Source organism: Myxine glutinosa, chromosome 10, assembly GCF_964187855.1.
Source record: "Myxine glutinosa chromosome 10, kmMyxGlut1.1, whole genome shotgun sequence".
In the NCBI taxonomy this organism is placed as follows: Eukaryota; Metazoa; Chordata; class Myxini; order Myxiniformes; family Myxinidae; genus Myxine; species Myxine glutinosa.
The window spans coordinates 7,546,761-7,570,033 of NC_136270.1; the positions used below are offsets into that span (position 1 = coordinate 7,546,761).

Below are 23,273 nucleotides of genomic sequence, written 5' to 3' on the forward strand. Positions count from 1 at the left end.
AATCACCTGGTCATTGGCATGTCCAAATATCAGCTTCCTAACTCAAAAGGTGCCTGAGTTAATGGTCAGAAGAGAAAGGAAATTTGATTAATTAAATAAGTACTTAATTAAATAACTCCTCAATTTATTGATTAATCAAAAAAAAAGAAAGTTTTTGACAAAGGACTTGCTCACTCTTGTGCCGAAATTTCAGCTTCCTAGCTCAAAGGATGGCTGAGATATCGTCCGGACAACCAAGAAAGAAAACAAACAAGAAAACAAACAAACAAGAAAGAAACCAGAGTGAAAACTGAGTACTCTCTTTCAGCGTGCGTCACTGCCGAGCCCCCTTTGCATTGGTGCCCGGCAATGACGATTTGCAATGCCCGGAGATGGCATAGGAAAGGAGCGGTGTACAACTAGATGTGGATAAATATATAAACTAACACAATAAATTGGTTTCAGAACGATATAAACTTACCTTCGTCAAAATCAGTGAATGGTTTTGACAACCCAAACTTGCGGCAATAAATTCACCTACTTCTCGAAGTCGGAAAATAAAGGTTGGAAGACGAGGTCAAAGGGGAAAATCTGAACTGCGTCATAAGTATTTCCGGTTCATCTATGAAAAACAAATACGATCTCTGCAGCGATAGTAATAGAGGGCTGTGCAGACAGCTGAGATCGCTGGCAGACCAGGTAGTGGTGCCACAGCGACGCGCTACTCAGCATCCGATAGTCATGTACCTACTATATTATATAGTCTAGACTTCTAGTCGACTGGACCAGGTACGTAGGTCCGACTGGCAGGGATGTACTGAAATGGGTGTAGCTGGCGTAAATGATGAGCGGTTTCGAAATCAAAATCCGTTCTGTACAGTACTGTATTGTAATTTATTGATTTTAATCACCAGGTGAAAATAATTTATCGGTCGTGCCAGACCAAAGCAAGATCACGTGAGCAAGATGGCGGATCATGGAAGGGACAAGATGGTGGATCATGGAAGGGACAAGATGGCGGATCATGGAAGGGACATTTCAAATGACAACATGAAATTTTGTTCCCAAGGGAATGGGGAAATGTTTTTTGTTTTTTTTGTGAAATTTGAAATGAAAGTGAAATTTTGAATGGATTTACATATACGTACATGAAATTGACATGGAGGTTCACTTACGAAGCTCTCTACTAAGTAAGTAAGTTCTAAGTAAGTACACACACTAAGTAAGTACTAAGTAAGTACAGTACTAAGTACAGTACAGTACTACAGTTACTAAGTACAGTACTAAGTAAGTACATGTAAGTACTAAGTACATGTACTAAGTAACATGCATATTTACAAATTATATATTGAGTTTAAAGGTCTTGAGATTTTAAGTCAAAATTAGAGTAAGCAAAGACTTGATGTGGGCATGGGCATATCTGTCGATGTCGCATTGGCTAGTTTTGTCTTTTCTTTAGGTCGAGCTATCCCTCTTCAAACTGTTTGTAGTGAGCACAGCTCGGTGAGCATGCTCAGATGTTTTCATTATTCTCGCCTTGGGGATGGGATGAGGTAGGAAAGGCATGCTTTGTGCATTGGCATGCTAATAGCTTTCACATTGTATTTTAACATCCATACCTGTGAATATTATGAATGGGACTAGATGCATTTTATTTATTTATTTATCTTTCAAGCAAATATAAAATATGATTGTTGAACAGATGAATCGGAATGACTAAAGTGTGAACATAGTCATGTTAAGGAGATTGAAAATATTACGGAGCATTTGTGGAGGGGTTGGATGTATACGTGAGTGCCATTTTGACTGTTGCATTGTGGGATTGGTAGTTCGAGATCCGCTTTGAGTTTTGGTCAAAGTGCCTGGATTTACCAGCTGCTGTCAATGGTTGTTTCAACAATTCTGCGAGAGATGAAACATTTTCTTACTATAGGTTCCCTCAAAATGAAAAATTGCGTCATTCATGGATAGAAAACGTCAGAGCTGGAAATATCGGGGAATTTTGCCTCAAACCGGCTGACAGACATCGTGCCTGTAGTGCTGATTTCGTTGGCGGTACGAAGAATGCCATGGACGCTGTACCCGCCGTGTTTCCTACAAATATAATCCATCAATTGCCCCGCTCAGGAAATCTGCTAAAAGTCGCTGTATAGTAAATGGCAATGTTTTCAAATTGAATGTCATGGTTGAGGAAAATACGGCAATGTGTGACGATGTGATAAACGAACATTTGTACTTCCTTACCTGCCATTGCCCACAGCGATCTCAGGGATTTGGAATGCATTGTTAAGGAGAAACAGCAACGCTCATGTGAAATGTTAGAAGTGAGAGCGCAATTGCAAGAAGAACTGAATAATCTCTGGAGCAACCAAAGAAACCGCTTTCAGCAAGGACATCAGATTGCCTCACAATGAAAGGAAGAAGAAAAAGAACCACTTTTAGAGGCCATTTTTCCCCGCAAAGCAGGGGTTGGCCTTTTTCGGGCACCGTGGTCCCCTTTTTGAAGCAATGTTTTAAGGCCGGATGCCCTTCCTGCCGCCAACCCTGTTAGTCGCCTCTTGCGACAAACACAGAATTACCAGTGAACTGGTACTCAATTTGCCGACCTCGGAAGGATGACAGGCTGAGTCAACCCCCCTGGCGTTAATTCAGCAATCGACCGGGATTCAACCCCAGGATCGTAGGATCCCAAGCTGGCGCCCTAACCGCTAAGCCAACACCAGGCTCAAAAGAGAGAAAGAGACAAAAAAAAAGTGAAATATAAAGAGAGAAAGATAAATATAAAGAGATTGAGAGAAAGAGACCAAAAAAACAAAACAAAAAAAAAACAAGAAAGAAATATAAAGAGTGAAAGAGAAATATACAGAGAGGGAGAGAAAGAGACAAAAAAAAAAAGTCACAATGAAAGGGCAATATCATAACTCGTGGTCCAAATGGAAGGAGTCAAAAGGGAAATCTGGTGCTGCTTGTTAAACCTTGTAGCAGTGAGCTTCCACTTGACCAGAACGAAAGTTGATATTTTCTTGTTAGATTTTTTATACGAAGAAATTCCTAGTGTGACACTGCATTTCCACATAGTACCTAACGTGCACATAACCATTAAATAAAATAATTAGACAGACCTGAAAAGTCTGTCGGTTCCTATTTTCAATGCAGCTACACTCGTGATCATACATGCACAAGTACAATGGGAGTATTTGCTTATTACCTACACTCCACTCGCCACATGTATTCGACCACCTCTGCCTGTCCATCTGCCTCTTTACTGCAGGAGTAAAGACACACTTATGCGTTTTAACACAAGTGGTGCATGAAACATAGGAGGATCGTCTGGACTCTAAAAGTATGTGCCCTCTGTCTCGCCTGGGTTCGAATCCCGATCGTTGTATAAACTGCCACCCTGGTATTTCTTATGCAGGGTGAAGCATCAATCTGTGTACTGCCCACCGTGTGGACGTTGAGCCAGAGGACCCGGCTTCCAGCACTGTTTGTTGGTGGACGCTAAAGATCCCGTGGTGCCCTTTGCAAAGAGTTGGCGGGTTATCGCTGGCACCCTGAATATATTCCAAATTCCTGCACGCTCTGGTGCGTTTCCTGTGAGTGGCTAACCTGTCCAGGATTGTTTCTCATCTCAAAATGTTTCTCGACTAGTCGTTATATACCCAGAGCTCTGTAACGAGTATGTGTCTGTAAGTAATTATTAATTCAAACACTTGTACTTATGAGGAATATATAAAAATTAACACTTCATCTTGAGTTGCAGAACTGCTATTTTACATGGTTAACGATGAAAAATCACATCCCAATTGTGGATTTAACTTTGCATTAAACACACGTGCTGTATCGGGAAGTTTATTTTATTATTATTATTATTATTATGATTTTTTAACAATATAAGTCGATACTTTTTCCCCTCCGGAGGTCCGGGCCTCGATTTGTATTCAGAATCGACTTATCTATGGTTAATAAAAAATTGAGAAGTGATATTTTTTGACATAAGTTGTACAAACAATGTAAAACACACCAAAATCATTGGCTGGAACGTTTGCTGATTGGGTGAGCAATTAACTTGATTCGCCCACTGACGCATCCAAAGTTATCCAATCGATAACGAGCAGCACGACATGCACTCTCCCATTACGTTTAATCCATCCATTTCAATCCTAATCTTTTGTTTCCATCCTCACTTCGTCGTCTCAAAATGCCCCCCGTAAAGTCGCGAAAGTCTTACACAGCAGCTTTTAAGTTGGAAGTTGTTGAGTTCGCTGAGGAAAATGGTGGAAATATGGCTGCGCACAGGAAATTCGGTGTCAGCGAGAAATGTGTTCGGGACTGGCGTAAAGCTAAGGATACTTTGCGGATGACCAAGAAAACCAAGAAGGCGAATCGCGGCTGCAAAGCTCGGTGGATAAACCTTGAGAATAAGTTGGAGGAATATGTGCTGACTCAACGTGCTGCTTGTCGAGGACTCAGCACCGTGCAGCTGAGACAACAGGCCAAACAAATCGCAACTGAGTTGGGAGTTGAAAGTTTCAGAGGAGATCCTTCGTGGTGCTTCAGGTTTATGCGTAGAAAAGGACTGTGCATTCGGCAGAGCACATCGATGGCAGAGAAACCTCCCGGGGACATGGATAAGTTGGACGACTGCAGCGAATTCATACAGCCGAAGATCCAGGAGGACAATTTGGCTCTGTCGAAGGTCATCAACATGGACGAGGTGTCGTTTACATTTGATATTCCAATGAACAGAACATTGAGACCTGTTTATGTTCATGCTTAAAAGGAGTCGTGATCTGTGACAATGTAATTTGCTGTGAGCCATTGCTGACAATGATTCTGTAGCTCGTTTTAAGTATCTCGGAATTATAACAATCATGTTAAAAAATTATTTACAATTCTAATTCATGCAGAAGGTTGTCCCACAAAGCAATTGAAATAATATGCACCAAACAGCTCATTTTAATGTTCATGTCCCTGGCAGTACCGTGGGCAGTGGGCAGTGATGCGTGGCCGTGTCATGGAGGAATGAGAATACCTCTTGTTCTGACTGAAAGTTTGGCTAACCACCGTCACTTCGTCTTGTACTCCAAATCGACTTATCCATCAATGAAGGAAGGAAAAATGAGGAAATTAGCCAATTCGAGTTGTACTCACATCGACTTATTCTTCAAAAAATACTGTATATAAATTTACAATGGAAGTGCTGCCGAAGTAACAGACTATAAACTGCCACCCTGGCATCTGGAGTGGCATATCTGTTTATTTACGAATCCGCTATGAATCCCTGCTCTGCTTCGAGTTGATAAATGCAGAAATTGTCGTTTCTGATTGAGTGGACGAGGGAAGTACAGTGGATGTAGTATTTCTTGGCTTTAAAAAGGCATTTGATGAGGTCCCACATTGGAGATTGTTAGCGAAGGTGAGGGCTTGCGGAGTGGCTGGTCACGTACCTAACTGGATTGGAAAGTATTGAAAGGGGGGTTTCTATGCTAAGCTATAAGGAGCGTTTGAAGGAGACAGGACTTTATACACTATAAAGAGGTGATTGTGAGGGGATATGACAGATGTTTAAGATAATGGAGGGTGTGGACAAGATCGGGGCAGTAGAGTTTTTCATACGGGTAGACAATGTTAGGACTAAATAGCTTGACTGAGGGTAAAGAATATGAGAGTTAGGACAGTTTTAAGGCAAGTGTCTTTCAGTCAGAGTAGTTAATGCATGGAATGGTCTCACTGAAAAGGTCATGGCAGTAAAAGGGGTTGGATAGGTTAAAATGGGATTTGGATCGGTACCGAAATACATTGGATATGGGGATACTGATGTGCATGGGCAACAATACTTGTGTGTGTGTGTGTGTGTGTGTGTGTGTGTGTGTGTGTGTGTGTGTGTGTGTGTGTGTGTGTGTGTGTGTGTGTGTGTGTGTGTGGTGGTGGTGGTGGTGGTGGTGGTGGTGGTGGTGGTGGTGGTGGTGGTGGTGGTTGGTGTTGGTGTTGGTGTTGGTGTTGGTGTTGGTGTTGGTGGTGTGTGGGTTGGTTATGTGCACGTTAGGTACTATGTGGAAATGCAGTGTCACACTCGGAATTTCTTCGGATAGAAAATCTAACTCAAGAAAATATCAACTTTCGTTCTGGTCAAGTGGAAGCTCACTGCTACAAGGTTTACCAAGCAGCAGCAGATTTCCCTTTTGACTCCTTCCATTTGGACCACGAGTTATGATATTGCCCTTTCATTGTGATGCAATCTGATGTCCTTGCTGAAAGCGGTTTCTTTGGTTGCTCCAGAGATTATTCAGTTCTTCTTGCAATTGCGCTCTCATTTCTAACATTTCACATGAGCGTTGCTGTTTCTCCTTAACAAGGCATTCCAAATCCCTGAGATTGCTTTAGGCAAGGGCGGGCAATAGGGTGATCCACAGATATATGTAATATTTAATACGATTAAAAAGCCATGCTCCACAAGGCTGCCCTCCTTGTTCCTATGTTTATAAAGATAATATGAACCAAATATGAGGTCAATTGGAACTTATTTAGAGGTTGCTCAAAAAATAACATTTTTTATTTATCCTGTTTTTTCCAGATGGCAGAAACTCGCAGCTCTTTTATTATTATTATTATTATTATTATTTTTTTGTATGCTGAATCGAGGCTCGTGAAAGAGCTGACAACTCTTCCACAACTCACCAAACTCTTCCACAGTTTGGTTGTTGGGCAAGTCTGAAAAGGAAATAATATGTTGGGTAATACCAACCAAAGGACACACATTGCAGAAAATGGTGTGCCATCACATACAAGAACACCATACAGTTCGTGAAAGTGCCAAACTTAGTGTACAAGCTGTGTGTGCATACTGGGAGAAAGCACGAATTCCAGTGCAGAGAATAGATTCCTGTGAGCGCCAACTTTTGAAGTTGTATGATGCCTACAAACTGGTAAACACATTCGAAAACTATAGAGTGATGGAGCAGATGTTCAAAGATGATCTTCAATCCCTCTTCGATATCTCACCAAATGATGCGCTTGAGAAAATGACGAATGAAGAAGACAAAGCATTCCTTATCATGCAGCGTGAGGATCCCTCAAGTTCACGTATGGGATCTGTGGACAACACTGGCAGTGAAGGAACAGAAAGCGTATCAGGCTTGAGAATGAAGATAAAAGAAAGAGTCCCAGCAGCATGTTTCTTCTAACAGCAATGCAATCTGTTCCATCAACATCGGTTCATGATGATGATGAGTCTGAGATTGGAAGCTCCGATTCAGGGGACAATGAATTCAAACTCCAAAGTCCATCTTCTGCCAAACAGGCGAAAAAGGCTCCCATCAAGGTGATCACTCCAGCAATAGTGGCAACTCTGGACAGAGTAAATCTCTCAGATCGGCGTGCTATGTTTGTGGCCAGTGCTTTTGCACAATCTCATAGATATTTATCGTCTCTCATAGATATTTTATATTTTCTTATGGATGATTTATTTTTTCCGATAAATTAATTTATTGTCAAATTAATACATGAATGTTTAATCTACTGTTTTGTTTTTAATCTTAATTTGACTATATGAATGAACATTGAACAATGAACAATTGAACATACATGTACATTTTACAATGGTACATTGTACATAATTATTTATTAGTTTACAAACAAACAACAACAATAACAATAATAAATAATTTGAGTAATTGAAAATAGATAATTGATGTATGACACTAAAAATTCTCCATCTTATTATTCATTAAAATTTGTCAACATTTGGAGCAACCTCTAAATATTGTCCAATCAAGCTCAAATTTTCACCACAAACTACTTTCTTCAATAGGAATAGGGGCAGGCTTGTGGAGAAATAAAAATCCAATCTTCACATTCTTGGACCACCCAACTGCCTTTCAGGTGGACGTTGAGCCGGACGACCCGGCTTCCAGCACTGTTTGTTGGTGGACGCTAAATGTCCCGTGGTGCCCTTTGCAAAGAGTTGGCGGGTTATCGCTGGCACACTGAATATATTCCAAATTCCTGCATGCTCTGGTGCGTTTCCTGTGAGTGGCTAACCTGTCCAGGATTGTTTCTCATCTCGAAATGTTTCTCGACTAGTCGTTATATGCCCAGAGCTCTGTAACGAGTATGTGTCTGAAAGTAATTATTAATTCAAACACTTGTACTTATGAGGAATATATAAAAATTAACACTTCATCTTAAGTTGCAGAACTGCTATTTTAAATGGTTAACGATGAAAAATCACATCCCAATTGTGGACTTAACTTTGCATGAAACGCACGTGCTGTATCGGGAAGTTTATTTTTTTCATATTATTATTATTATTATTATTTTTTATTTTTTTTAACAGAATATAAGTCCATACTTTTTTTCCCCTCCGGAGGTCCGGGCCTCGACTTGTATTCAGAATCGACTTATCTATGGTTTAAAAAAATTGAGAAGTGATATTTTTTGAAATAAATTGTATAAACAATTTAAAACGTACCAAAATCATTGGCTGGAACGTTTGCTGATTGGGTGAGCAATTAACTTGATCCGCCCACTGACGCATCCAAAGTTATCCAATCGATAACGAGCAGCATGACATGCACTCTCCCATTACGTTTGATCCATCCATTTCAATCCTAATCTTTTGTATCCATCCTCACTTCGTCGTCTCAAAATGCCCCCCGTAAAGTCGCGAAAGTCTTACACAGCAGCTTTTAAGTTGGAAGTTGTTGAGTTCGCTGAGGAAAATGGTGGAAATAGGGCTGCGCACAGGAAATTCGGTGTCAGTGAGAAAGGTGTTCGGGACTGGCGTAAAGCTAAGGATACTTTGCGGATGACCAAGAAAACCAAGAAGGCGAATCGCGGCTGCAAAGCTCGGTGGATAAACCTTGAGAATAAGTTGGAGGAATATGTGCTGACTCAACGTGCTGCTTGTCGAGGACTCAGCACTGTGCAGCTGAGACAACAGGCCAAACAAATCGCAACTGAGTGGGGAATTGAAAGTTTCAGAGGCGATCGTTCGTGGTGCTTCAGGTTTATGCGTAGAAAAGGACTGTGCATTCGGCAGAGCACATCGATGGCAGAGAAACCTCCCGGGGACATGGATAAGTTGAACGACTGCAGTGAATTCATACAGCCGCAGATCCCGGAGGACAATCTGGCTCTGTCGAAGGTCACCAACATGGACGAGGTGTCGTTTACATTTGATATTCCAATGAACAGAACATTGAGACCTGTTTGTGTTCATGCTTAAAAGGAGTCGTGATCTGTGACAATGTAATTTGCTGTGAGCCATTGCTGACAATGATTCTGTAGCTCGTTTTAAATATCTCGGAATTATAACAATCATGTTAAAAAATTATTTACAATTCTAATTCATGCAGAAGGTTGTCCCACAAAGCAATTGAAATAATATGCACCAAACCGCTCATTTTAATGTTCATGTCCCTGGCAGTACCGTGGGCAGTGATGCGTGGCCGTGTCATGGAGGAATGAGAATACCTCTTGTTCTGACTGAAAGTTTGGCTAACCACCGTCGCTTCGTCTTGTACTCCAAATCGACTTATCTATCAATGAAGGAAGGAAAAATAAGGAAATTCGCCAATTAGACTTGTACTCACATCGACTTATTCTCCAAAAAATACGGTGTATAAATTTACAATGGAAGTGCTGCCGAAGTAACAGACTATAAACTGCCACCCTGGCATCTGGAGTGGCATATCTGTTTGTTTACGAATCCGCTATGAATCCCTGCTCTGCTTTGAGTTGATAAATGCAGAAATTGTCGTTTCTGATTGAGTGGACGAGGGAAGTACAGTGGATGTAGTATTTCTTGATTTTAAAAAGGCATTTGATGAGGTCCCACATTGGAGATTGTTAGCGAAGGTGAGGGCTTGCGGAGTGGCTGGTCACGTACAGTGCATTCAGAAAGTATTCAGACCCCTTCACTTTTTTCACATTTTGTTATGTTGCAGCCTTATGCTGAAATCATTTAAATTCATGTTTTCCCTCATCAATCTACACTCAATACCCCATAATGACAAAGAGAAAACAGGATTTTAGAAAGTTTTGCAAATTTATTAAAAAGAAAAAACTGAAATATCACATTGACATAAGTATTCATACCCTTTGCTATGACATTTGAAATTTAGCTCAGGTGCCTCCCATTTCTCTTGATCATCTTTGAGATGTTTCTCCACCTTGATTGGAGTCTACCTGTTTTAAATTCAATTGATTGGACATGATTTGGAAAGGCACACACCTGTCTATATAAGGTCTCACAGCTGCCAATGCATATCGGAGCAAAAACCAAGCCATGAGGTCGAAGAACTGCCTGCAGAGCTCAGAGAGAGAGAGGATTGTGTCGAGGCACAGATCTGGGGAAGCCTACAAAAATTTTTCTGCTGCATTGAAGGTTCCCAAGAGCACAGTGGCCTCCAAAATTCTTAAATGGAAGAAGTTTGGAACAGCCAGGACTCTTCCTAGAGCTGGCCGCCCGGCCAAACTGAGCAATCAGGGGAGAAGGGCCTTGGTAAGAGAGGTGACCAAGAACCCGATGGTCACTGGCTGAGCTCCAGAGATCCTGTGTGGAGATGGGAGAAACTTCCAGAAAGACAACCATCACTGCAACACCCCACCGATCTGGGCTTTATGGCAGAGTGGCCAGACGGAAGCCTCTCCTCAGTGAAAGACACATGAAAGACCACAGAATCTTGTTTCTCACAGCCTGAGAGTCCTTTAGGTGCTTTTTTGCAAATTTCAAGCGGGCTTTTATGTGATGTGTGATATCTGTGGACCACCCTAGTGTGCACACAATGTTCAAATTTTAGAAATGCTGATGCATAATAAGCAAAACAAAATCTACCGTACTTTCGGAAGATATTTGTTTTATGCTTACATGGTGTACGTAGACTTGCAAAAACACCTTTGCTTTGAATACCTTTTTTTGCACACTAATCTCAATTTCCAAATAAATGTAGTGTTTGGTGGAAGCTCCACGACATTTCTTTTGTTTCTTTTTTTTGTATACAAGATCGCGTCTCGTGAAAGAGCTAACATTAATCGCACAAAAAGTCAAACCGACATAAATTTCCACCACCTTTTTAATTCTGGCACACTCCGTGAAGTGCCACCTAAAATTGCACCCAGCACGTCTTGTGGTGATAATTTGCAATCGGTAAAGGTGGCTTTGAATATCCCAACTCTCTTTAAATACCATTTTAAAACTCTCAACTTTGAGAGGACTACTGGCGTAGCGAAGGCATCCACTTATTAGGATGTGTATTAGCTCCCGCACACCCCCTGTCGTAGACCAGTTCAGATGGCACACACAGAAATTGAATTGAGCAAATTTGCTGAGGTCGATTATACTGGTTAATGGTATGTTTCCTTTTATTGAGAAGTAAAGTGAAAGTTTTGCTAAAACATCAGAGCTGGTTTATTCGCAATTTTTGAAATGTCATGCACATCTCACTTTACTTGCATATGCTTAAAAGAGGTGCATATGCTTAAACTCCTTTAAAGTACTGTGATTTGATTTTCATATTGGTGCAGGAGAAGAGCAGCTGGGGTGCTGGTTATGCAGAGATCTTGAAGGAAAATCGTGTTTTTGAGCAGTATTACCGTGAGCAAGGCATCGTACCCACGGAGGAGTGGAATGACATGATGGAAGCTCTGCGTCAGCCTTTACCAGTCACCTTCCGCATTACTGGATACAGAAGGTTGGTTTAGTATGTTGTCCCGACATTGATTTTGGCATATGGATGAATCTCGGTTTCCAAATGAATGAATGTGACATGTTTTGTACTATTTTCTCTCTGGGAGTACAGTTTTGCATTGTGTTCCCTTGTGGTACAGTCCTGCCCCATTTAAATATTGCTCTTTTGCAGTCCAATCTTGTTGTACAGTCCAGTTTTCCCACACATATGATTGCCACTCTCTTTCTGTCAATGCTTCCGGGGCACTCGCTGCCAAACATAGGAGCACCAACAGCCTGAACGCGAGAGGGTCTTCCTCCAATGGGGGGGAGGGGGCGGGGGGACAGTGAAGCAATTAGATTGACGGAAAGAGAGTGGCAATCATATGTGTGGGAAAATTGCATGCTCAGTCAGGGTCGCCTAGATGGCAGAGCACTGGTACGGTTTTCCAGAGGACCTGGGTTCGATTCCTGGCCTGGGCATGTAATTTTCCCACATATATCAATTTAATTATTTATTACTGATCATTAATATATAATTATATTAACCTTTTCTGTCTGTTCCTAGCCATGCTGAAGACCTGCTACGTTCCCTCAAGGTTAAACACTTCCAAGAGCTGCAGAACCTGGAGGTGGATGGACAAAAGGTTGATCGTCCACACCTTTTGCCTTGGTGAGTGTTTGAATAACTGGTTCAGTTTGTGGCTCCTTATCATTTGCATTGCAGCAAATTTTACCTGGAGATGAGACCGAGGGCACCAGTGGAGCGAACCCTGCATGTCCATTTGAGATGTAGATATAATTGCTGTTTCTGTATGGATTTGGCCAATATTGCAAGTGGTTTAACATCAGTTCGAAATGATAAATCGTTTGACATGCACATTTGAACAAGTAAATGAGGGATCTTTTTGATGATGTGCAAAAGGGAAGCAGGTCACCACCAGCACCATGAAAACGTAAAATTTATATTGGAGTTGTAGCTTCCATTCTGGTCAGCAGAGGGTGCTTTGAATGTACAATTTCCTCAAATCAGATTGTACGTATATTAAAGCAATGTTAAGTATATACTTTTGCTAGGTACCTTGGTGGAAATATTGTTGCGGTTTTAGGAACCGGCACTGAAGGCAATGGCACCCAACATACAGGTCCTCAGGTAGTTATTTCCACAATACAAGATTAGAGTAGTCCCTTTCTCTTGTGTAGTTGATTAGAATGTGATACAATGTGTTGGTGAGAGAGGTTTTTCCCATTTCCTAGGGGGTAATTGTTCCTTGTGCACCATGTTTTGGTTTAATAGCTCTGTGCTGCGTGTGTGAGTAGTCGCCAAAGCGCTCCAAAAGGCATTTGAATGACACCCCAAAATCCAACCGCCAGCCTGTCCCATAATTTTCCCTTTACACGACCCATATGTACACAACAATTATCGACAAATTAAAACACATTTTTAATTGACGCTTCGGGTTCTATGCACACATTAATTTCCATGACATTAAGGCATTGTATACATTTTCAAATTGAAGCCTGGTGTTGGCTTAGCGGTTAGGGTGCTGGCTTGGGATCCTAGGATCCTGGGTTCAAATCCCGGTCAATTAACTGAATTAACGCCAGGGGGATTGACTCAGCCTGTCATCCTTCCGAGGTCGGCAAATTGAGCACCAGTTCACTGGTAATTCCCTGTGTGTCGCAAGAGGTGACTCACAGGGTTGGCGGCAAAAAAGGCATCCGGCCGTAAAACATTGCTTCAAAAAGGGGACCATGGTGCCCAAAAAAAGGCCAACCCCCGCTCTGCAGGGAAAAATGGCCTCTAAAGGTGTGTAGTGTACCCTTATTCAAATTGCCCCACGACTCGAAAAACACCACGATATGCTAACCACAACATCGTTTCAACCACACATCACCTGCCCACTTTCTGCCATTGTCCTCACCTCATCCACTAACCACAAACACTGCTATAGCTTGGAAGCATGGAGAGGGGATCGCTGGAAGCGACAGCAAGCACCTTTATGCACTGGCCTTTATTACATCCCAAATCAGACAGGCGCTCATTGGCCATTAGCGTCCTGTGGATATTTCATAGCTCCATTCATCCTTGCAAACAATTGTGCTTCTAATAGTTGCCACCGTGCCAAGAACACGTCCTGATCTCCCACCCATTTTATTGCTGAGCTCCGTTCCATGCTGAAGCGAAAGGCCATCTGGAAGAATTCGGTTGCGAAGGTCTGGCGAGGGTGGGGCTAAGCGGAGGTGCGCCAATTGGCATCCCAGATTTCACCAAGGGACGTTTTTGATCGACTTTTTGGCACCGCCCCCGCTAAGGGATTATAAAAGATCTGTAGGGCAGAATTTTGCTACCTCGGAGACATGCTGAATGGAGAAGGTGGATCAGACTCGGCAACGGTTGCTCGAGTGAGATGTGCATGGAAGAAGCTTCGGGAACTGAGTGGCGTGCTGATGAGGAGGGGAGTGTCGCTGAAGCTGAAGGGAAAGGTGTATGCTGCATGTGTGAGAAGTGTTATGATTTATGGGAGCGAGACATGGGTAATGAACGTAGAGCAGCAACGAAGGCTGGAAAGGGTGGAAATGCGAATGGTTAGATGGATGTGCGGAGTATCGTTGAGAGAGAGGAAGACAAATGATGAATTGCGAAAGATGATGGGCATATTGCCTGTGATTGATGCTGTGAAGAGAAACAGGTTGAGATGGTTTGGTCATGTGTTGAGGAAGGATGAAAGTGACTGGTTGAGAAGAGTGATGGGAATTAATGTAGAAGGAAGTAGAGGACGGGGAAGACCGAGAAAGACTTGGCTAAAGATGGTGGAAGAAGAAATGCGGGCAAGGGGGTTAACAAGGAGAGATGCAGAAAATAGGGCAAAATGGAGAAGATTGTCATGGGGACCGCAAGGCTAACCCCCGCTCTAGCAGGGAAAATGGCCTTAAAATGCATGTTGTTGTGTGTGTTGTTGTAGGGCAGAATGTGGCTAACCCCCGCTCTAGCAGGGGAAATGGCCTTAAAATGCCTGTTGTTGGTGTTGTTGTTGGTGTTGTTGTTGGTGTTGTTGTTGGTGTTGTTGTTGGTGTTGTTGTTGGTGTTGTTGTTGGTGTTGTTGTTGGTGGTGTTGGTGTTGGTTTTGGTGTTGGTTTTGGTGTTGTTGGTGGTGTTGGTGTTGTTGTTGGTGGTGTTGGTGTTGTTGTTGGTGGTGTTGGTGTTGTTGTTGTTGGTGGTGGTGTTGTTGGTATTGTTGTTGGTGTTGTTGGTGGTGTTGGTGTTGGTGTGTGTGTTTAGGGCAGAATCTCAACACGTTGGTTATTGGCTTCGGTCCTGGCTTCCGTGTTCAACCGGTGTTTACATTGTGGGGATTTGTGGAAGGACTTTTGGGGCTCATGTGATGGTGTTCACGTTGGTGGGTCGAGCTGGGAGTCGATGCATGGGGACGGACGGAGAGAGCGCATTGTCAGGCGCATGTTAGGGCTGAAGTCAAGCCACGCATACACATATCTTATAGATTCTTACACGATAGGCTATTATTGGTTCACGAGTTATCAAACAGAGTGACCACTATATTCGTCATGGGTGTGTGTCTGTCTGTCTGTCCGCAGCATAACTACCCGATGATATCATCCGATCTTGATGAAACTTGGGTGGGAGGTTGATATCATGATCTAGTTGTGTCCTGCCTGGAGTGGACGTATTGCGCCCATTGTGGGCGGAGCCACGCCTGAAAAATATGTCTTTTTGGAGGTAATCGAGTTAAAGCTACATCCGAGGGGTTTGGTGGAATCTGACAGGGGTTTCGGTATTTGGTTAGGCCAATGTCATGTGTCTAGCCCCATGGAGCTCGATTTTTCATTTTCGCCCCAAGGTCAAGGTCACAAGGTCACAAAATTTAGAAAAGTCGATTTTTGATGGTTTTATTACATTGTTCGCTTCCTGATAGGGTGAAATGTCATACATGATCTTATATTATGACATACATCATGAAATACAAGTTTTCCAACAAATTTCAGAATCTTCGACCTTTGACCTTTGAAGGTCACAAAGGTCAAATTTTCAAAGTTGTCGGAATCTAACCGAATTTTCGGTATTGTGTAGCTAACCAACCTCATAACTGATTATGGTCCCGATTTGATGCATCAATCGTCGATGATCGTGACGATCGACTTGATAGTCCGTCCTTTGTCATTGAATACCGCTCGCTCGTGAACCATCGTCGTCTCCTGACTTGTTGTTGGTGTGTGTGTGTTGTTGGTGTGTGTGTGTTGTTGTAGGGCAGAATGTGGCTAACCCCCGCTCTAGCAGGGGAAATGGCCTTAAAATGCCTGTTGTTGGTGTTGTTGTTGGTGTTGTTGGTGTTTTTGTTGGTGTTGTTGTTGGTGTTGTTGTTGGTGGTGTTGTTGGTGGTGTTGTTGGTGTTGGTGTTGGTTTTGGTGTTGTTGGTGGTGTTGTTTATGATCGTCGATGCCTGTTGTTGGTGTTGTTGTTGGTGTTGTTGTTGGTGTTGTTGGTGTTGTTGTTGTTGGTGTTGTTGTTGTTTGTTGTTGTTAGTGGTTAGCTACACAATTTACTGTAGGGGGGTTTTTTTTTTTCTCACCCACTTTTTTGTGGAAAAACCCACTTTTTTCTCAGCTTTCTTGGGATAGAATCGTTCTACTGAATGCACGAGCGCAACGAAGACATTGCGCTATTAACTGTTCTTTTGAGAGCAACCCACACTGATGACACACCTTCATAGTTTATCTTGCCTATATCCGCATTTCACGCACCCCCACGCACGACATCACATTCTCTACAGTCAATGCACCACTCGACACAAAAAGTATTGCTTCCCTATTTGACCCCTCCTTTAGCGTCTGGGTTGAGGAAGCATGACTGCTTCCACCCATTGAGAGAGGCCATTGACCCTCATACTTTTTCTATCTTGTGTTCTTTTCTCCTTCCACGGATGGTGTGACAGGCACCCCCCTGTATTGTGTATAGCCAGTAGGTAAGGCATATGATTAAGTCTCCATTTCCTTTGCTCTGTAGCTATCGCTGCACTCCATTGCTTGCGATCACTTGTTCACTTTGGATCTGCATGCCCCCATTGTTCCTTTGTGTGCACCCCTCCCCCCCATTGAACATTGAAGTCCTTGAGTTACCTCCCCCCTTATTTTTGCATGATCCCACATTTAAAATTATCCCTGTGTGTAAATAATAAATCCCTTGTTGACGTTCCTTTTCAATCTGTCTGTGTTTACCATTTCCCCTGTTGATCCAGTGCTGCTCGCGCATTCGGTTAGACTGGGAGATTATAATTCCCCAATTGATTGGCTTATTCAGTTCGGTATGCACCAGCGGTTTAGTCAGGTTCAGTATGTCCAGATTTAAAGTTTCGTTGGATTTTTTGGGGGATTTAGAAAACTATATATTTTTGGAAACTATATTGTATAGTCAGTCAGAAAACCAATGTTGCTATTTGCACAGACTCCTGTATGGCGGCCATTTTGGATTTTTAAAATTGCCGCCGTAGAACTAATTTTTCTCAATATCTCAGCTTCTAAATAACATAGAGCTTTGATTCTAACGGCTAAACATACATTTTCAAGGGCCCCGAATCCAATGGTAACAAGTTCGATAAGCTAGACATGACCATAGAGCTCCTATGTGGCGGCCATCTTGGATTTTTCAAACTGGCCGCCGTAAAATTGATGTTTCTCAATATCTCAGCTTCTAAACAACATAAAGCTTTGATTCTAACGGCTAAACATACATTTTCAAGGGCCCCGAATCCAATGGTAACAAGTTCGATAAGCTAGACATGACCATAGAGCTCCTATGTGGCGGCCATCTTGGATTTTTCAAACTGGCCGCCGTAAAATTGATGTTTCTCAGGATCTCATCTTCTAAATAAGACGGAGCTTTGATTTTTCTAAATCCCAAAAACAATCCAACGAAATCTAAAATCTGGACATGCTGAACCTGACTGTGTTGACTGTAATGAGAAATACTATTCTACTGCGAGTGTTTTGCCCTTTGTGGGCCTTTGTGGCATACTGCCGATACATCGCAGACATGTATGACCTAAGAACCAATCACCCTAGGACCTGGGAAGAACTAGGAGCTGGCAATCTATCAGTAACCAAGAATGACATCCCGTTTGTATCCATTGGACCAGATCATGCATGTGAACATCTGAACAAGCTGATGAAGATTCACTCTGGACTGATTGGCATCTCTAACAATGCCAATGCTAGACAGAGATTCTTCATGGTTACACCAGAATTATCACGCCTGTCAAAAGACTTCAAGAGTCAGTTTGGCCTGGAAGGTGACAAGATCACAGAACATCATGACCTTGGTCCAAGTGCAGTCAAGAGGGAGCATGAAGCAATCAACAAGATCAAGGCTGCGATACTGAGTCACGGGAATCCATTTGACACTGAAGGTGACAAGCTGCACAATGTGATAACGAATGCTTGCATCCCAGACGAGTATGTACCACAGATCTTGAACATTGATGTCACTGGTCAGAAGTTGTATGAAGACTACGTGTCGGAGCGTATCAATGGAGATGTTAGCCTCTGGGCACCAGTCAAGAAGGAGAACAACAAGATGTTCACGTCTGGGAACAAGAGAACCACAGTGAAACTCAGAGACAGGACTGTGGATCTGAAGGAGACTGAGGAACTGTACGGAAGGCTCATGGTCCTTGCCAAGTCAGAGACGTCAACCAGAAATATGCCATCGGAAATTACGAATTCACTGTGACACCAAGAGCACTGTTCGCTCCAGATGGGACAATTCTTCCATGCACTGACAAGTCGAAGTTAATTCATCTCCTCGACAAGTTAGCAAGAGCAGAAATTCACCCCGAAGATCAGCAGCAGACACCAGCTGCAAGTGTTCTACAAGAAGATCCAATGGACACAAGAACTATGACATCCACATCTAGTAAACCTACAAGTCGGAAGATTGCACTGGTGGATGGGATGGTACTTGTGCATAAGCTGACAAAGAAACCAGCCACTGTAGTGAAAGTCAACGATCTGGGTGAATGCTTCAATGACAGACTCATGTCTCTAACAAAAGATTGTGATGAGATCATACTGGTCTTTGACACGTACAAAAACGATTCTCTGAAGAGTGCTACCAGGGCTAAAAGAAGGCAAGGAAAGGATGCAGTACAGTATCAAGTCAGAGATGACACCAACATCAAACACATCCCAATGAGCAGATTCCTTTCTCATGACAAAACAAAGGCTGATCTGACTATCTGGCAGCGAAAACTCTAGAATACAACAGTCACTCATCCAAGTTGATCATCACGTCTGCTTCAGGGCGTACTAGGAGCAACAGTGACCTACTCTTCGAGGACAACAACCATGAAGAAGCTGACACCCTGTTGATCCACCAGGCTGTGCTGGCATCCCAGCGAAACCCACATGATGCGCAGTTGGTGTTCTTCTCTCCCGACACAGATGTCCTGGTACTAGTCATAGTAAACTATGACCTACTGCTGAGGAATACATCCATTTCCATGGCCTCTGGAATACTTCAAATAGAGCCAAAATAAAAAATAAAAAAAATTTCCTTCCCTGTTCTTATCCGCTTGTGCGTTCTTATTTGTTCTTTCGTTCTTCGTTCTTTTGCTCTTTCGTTCTTCGTTATTTGTTCTTTCGTTCTTCGACCACGTTGTTCGAGATCACGTGATCAAGTTGTTAATACATGTTTCATCTGTCTCCTGAAGAACTTTATTATTATGTCATATTCTATAACACTTTTTTCTACCTCTTCTATAAAAGGATGCTTTCGACTTGCTCACCAATTCTATTCATTCAAAAAAAAAATTCCATCTCTTACAGTGCATCTTTCATTCATTCCCTAAACTCTCCAGAACTCCACCCACCCTTCAGCGTCCTCAAACGTATTTTTGACTCGAATGTCTCAAGAAACTCATTTTGCAATAAATGTTCGTTTCCCATAAATCGTACACTTTTCAAAATCCAATCACACCCCTCCCCTCCAAATCTTCCCCATCACCCATCTCTGTCAAATCTTCCCCCTTGCCCCTCCCCCCCAAATCTTCCCAAACACCCATCCCTTTCAAATCTCCCCCGCTGCCCCTTCCCTCCTAAACTCCCCCCACACCCCTCCCCTCCGAGACTCTCCCTCACTCCTCCCCTCCTAGACTCCCCTCTCACCCCTCCTCCTCAAAGCGTCCTCCCCGCTTCTTCCCCCTTCCAACTTTCACCTTCATCTTCCTCAACCTTCTGCCTCACTCTTCCCCCTCCTCAAATAACACCTCACTGCGCCTCACCCAAACACCATCAAACCTTTTGTCCGCCCCATTCTTCCCTTTCTCCAAGCTATTCTGTAATCTCTGACACACCTGCAACAGCTCTCCCTACCTCTTCCTCCTCTTCCACATCCTGCCCTACCGCTCCCCCCCCCCCCCCTGTTCTGTATCCGATGCTCCCCCTTCCTCTTCCTTAACAGTATGGACCTCAAACATCCGGGGCCTTCGCTCAAACTTAACTGATCTCTCCATACAGGTTGCTTCTGACAAACCAGACGTGATCTGCTTAACAGAAACCTTCCTCCTTCATGATGTCTCTGATTCCTTGGTATCTCTCCCAGGTTACTCCCTCCTCCGGTATGATAGACCTGAGCCTCGTCCTGGAGGTGGGGTTGCTATCTTTATAAAAAACTCTCTTCCTCACTCGCCCTGCACTGCCCTCTCTCCACCTCACCCCCAGGAATACCTTTGGCTACGGCTTCCCCTTCGCTCCCACCTTTTGTTCAAATGCGTGTTGTACCGTCCACCAAACAGTGATGACTCCATCTACATCTCGCTGTCTGATAATATGGACCAACTTCTATCTACCCATCCCAACTCTCTCTTCCTCATATGTGGTGATTTCAACTGTCACCATGCCAGTTGGCTGGGGGTGGGTACCTCTCTCACCAGCCATGGCTCTTCAGCAAAGGACTTCTGTGACTCACTGGGACTGACACAATCTGTCAATTTCCCAACCCGGATCTCAGTCAACGGAGAATCTTCTCTTCTGGACTTGGTTATGACTAACTTCCCTGAAAATGTCTGCTGCTCTTCTTCTGCTCCAATCGGCTCTTCTGATCATGTGCTTGTTAAAGTGGACATCTCTCTGACCATTTTCAGAGAGCCTCCTCAGCGTCGACAAGTCTGGCATTTCACTCAGGCCAACTGGCACGGTCTTCAAGCAGCCATCAATCATCTGGACTGGTCTCCCATCTCTACTGCCTCTGACATCAACTCATCCTGGGAATTCTTCCAAAGTAAATTGCTCTCTCTCATGCACAGATTTATCCCTTCTCGTCTTCAGTTGTCATACCCTTCCTCCCGTCCATGGTACACGGAATCTTGTGGTGAGGCTATTGCCCAGAAACAACTTGCTTTCGTCTCCTGGAAAGCAAATCCAACGGAAGGAAATCTCATTTCCTTTCACAAAGCCCGAAACAAGTGTGTGTCCACCCTCAGGAGAGCCAGGAAACAATATCTCTCCGTCCTCAGGACCGAACTCTGTTATCTGTCTCCCTCTTCCAAATCCTGGTGGCGTCTGGTGAAATCTGTTTCTGGTGTTTGTTCCCCCTCCATCCCCTCCCTCACCTTAAATGGCCACACGGCTGACTCCGCACGTGAAAAAGCTGAATTGCCTCAACTCTGTGTTTGCCTCTAAATCTTGTGTCCCAAACCCATCCCTCTCTGTACCCACCGTACCCAGTCGTACCCAGCTGCTCCTGGACTCTGTGTCCTTTCCTCCTGACAAGGTGGAAAAGTTTCTGTCAACCCTCGACTCTGATTCTGCAACTGGACCTGACGGCATCAGCCCACAGGTCCTAAAATCATGTTCTTCCGCTCTTTCACTCCCCCTCTCTGTTCTCTTCACCCTCTCTTTTGCTCAAGGTCATCTTCCATCTGCTTGGAAATCTGCCAACATCACCGCTTTGCACAAAAAAGGTGCAAAAACAGATCCCAGCAACTACAGACCAATCAGCCTTCTCCCAATTATCAGCAAAGTCATGGAATCCATCATTGCTTCAGATATGAAATCTTTCCTCTTCTCCAATGGCTTGATCTCTGATCATCAATTTGGTTTCAGACCTGGACACTCCACTCTGGACATGCTGCTTCTGCTTTCTCAACAATGGATGGAGGTCCTCAATGCCAAACAGGAAATTAGAGCAGTCTCCCTTGACATATCACGTGCCTTCGATACAGTCTCGCACCCCGCTCTGCTCACCAAACTCTCCTCTTTTGGTATCCATGGAAATCTCCACGCATGGCTGGCGGACTTCCTCTCTTGTCGTAGTCAACGTGTGGCCCTGAATGGGTTTCTCTCATCTCCTCTTCCTGTTCAGGCTGGAGTTCCCCAAGGCAGTGTTCTGGGCCCTGTGCTTTTTCTGGTCTTCATCAATGATCTCTCTGACTCTCTTGAAAATCCTCTCTATCTCTTTGCTGACGACTCTACTCTCTGTCGCTCCATTCTTCATCCTTCAGATCGGCAGTCTGCAGCCTCCTCACTCTCTGCAGACCTTGACAAAATCACAGACTGGGCAAACAAGTGGAACATGTCTTTCAATCCTGACAAATCTCACACTCTTACGATGTCTCTCCGAAAAGACCGACTGGACAACCCTCCCATCTACTTTCTGAATAATCCTCTCCAAGAAGTTCTGTCACTCAAGCTTTTGGGTCTCACTATCTGCCATGATCTTTCCTGGAAAAACCACATTTCAAATCTGGCCTCCAAAGCCAGTCGCCGACTGGGCATCCTCCGTCGTGCGAAGTCCTTCCTTGGCACACCTGAGCTCCTCACCACATACAAGGCTTTCATCCGCAGCTCAATGGAATACTGCTCTCCCCTCTGGGCTGGTGCTCCTGCCTCACACCTAGCTCGTCTTCACGCTGTTGAAACCAAAGCATTCAGAATCATTGGAATCTCCCGCGATGAAGCTAACTCCAAGGGCCTCTCACTCACTCACCGCAGGCACGTTGGTGGTCTTTCCGTCTTCTACCGACTCCTCTCTGGCCTTGCCCCCCCAGCTCTCTCTGGGCTCTGTCCCGCAAATATTCCTACAGGTCGCACAAGATCTGCCTGCAACCCTCTTTTGGTTAAACTGCCAAAATCAAGACTCTCTGCTCACCTTCACTCCTTCATTCCTCTTTTCTCCTGCCTCTGGAACAAACTCCCTCACTCTCTTCAATCCCACTCCACCCTCCAAGTCTTTAAAACAGCTGTTCACCACCATCTCTTATCTTCCCCCATCCAAAACCTTGATCTTTTCTACCCCCGCTAATTTCACCCCAATTCCACTTTTTGAAATACCAACTTTTGTCCTGGAAGTCCTTGGTGTCCTTGTGCTTTATACTTCTCCCTCCCCTCCCCCCCCCCCCCCACGCCTCCTCCCCCCGGGCCCTCTCCCTTCCACACATCTCCCTGCTCTCGGATGTTGTGTGTGTGTGCTTCCCCTTTTCTCCCCATCTTGTCTTCCGCTCCCTCTTTTTGTGTATTTTGTTTGTCTGGTCGATTTGTTTGTGAAGTTAATGTTAGCTCTTTCACGAGCCTCGATTCAGTATACAAAACAAACAAACAAAAAAAAAAACTG

The 23,273-nt window shown here is 43.7% G+C and overlaps 1 protein-coding gene across 4 annotated transcripts in view; it reads left to right on the top strand.

Moving 5' to 3' along the window:
• NSUN2 (NOP2/Sun RNA methyltransferase 2) overlaps nucleotides 1-23,273 on the top strand; it is a 122,910-nt gene that overhangs the window by 22,042 nt on the left and 77,595 nt on the right. For 2 of the 4 annotated variants that reach the window (XM_068127081.2, XM_068127082.2), the window contains exons 2-3: nucleotides 11,509-11,675; nucleotides 12,219-12,323. In XM_068127081.2, the coding sequence (XP_067983182.2) occupies nucleotides 11,509-11,675; nucleotides 12,219-12,323 (272 nt within the window). Of the gene's footprint in view, nucleotides 1-7,863; nucleotides 8,010-11,508; nucleotides 11,676-12,218; nucleotides 12,324-23,273 lie in introns of all 4 variants that reach the window. The other 2 variants (XM_068127083.2, XM_078785322.1) reach the window with 2 other exon arrangements.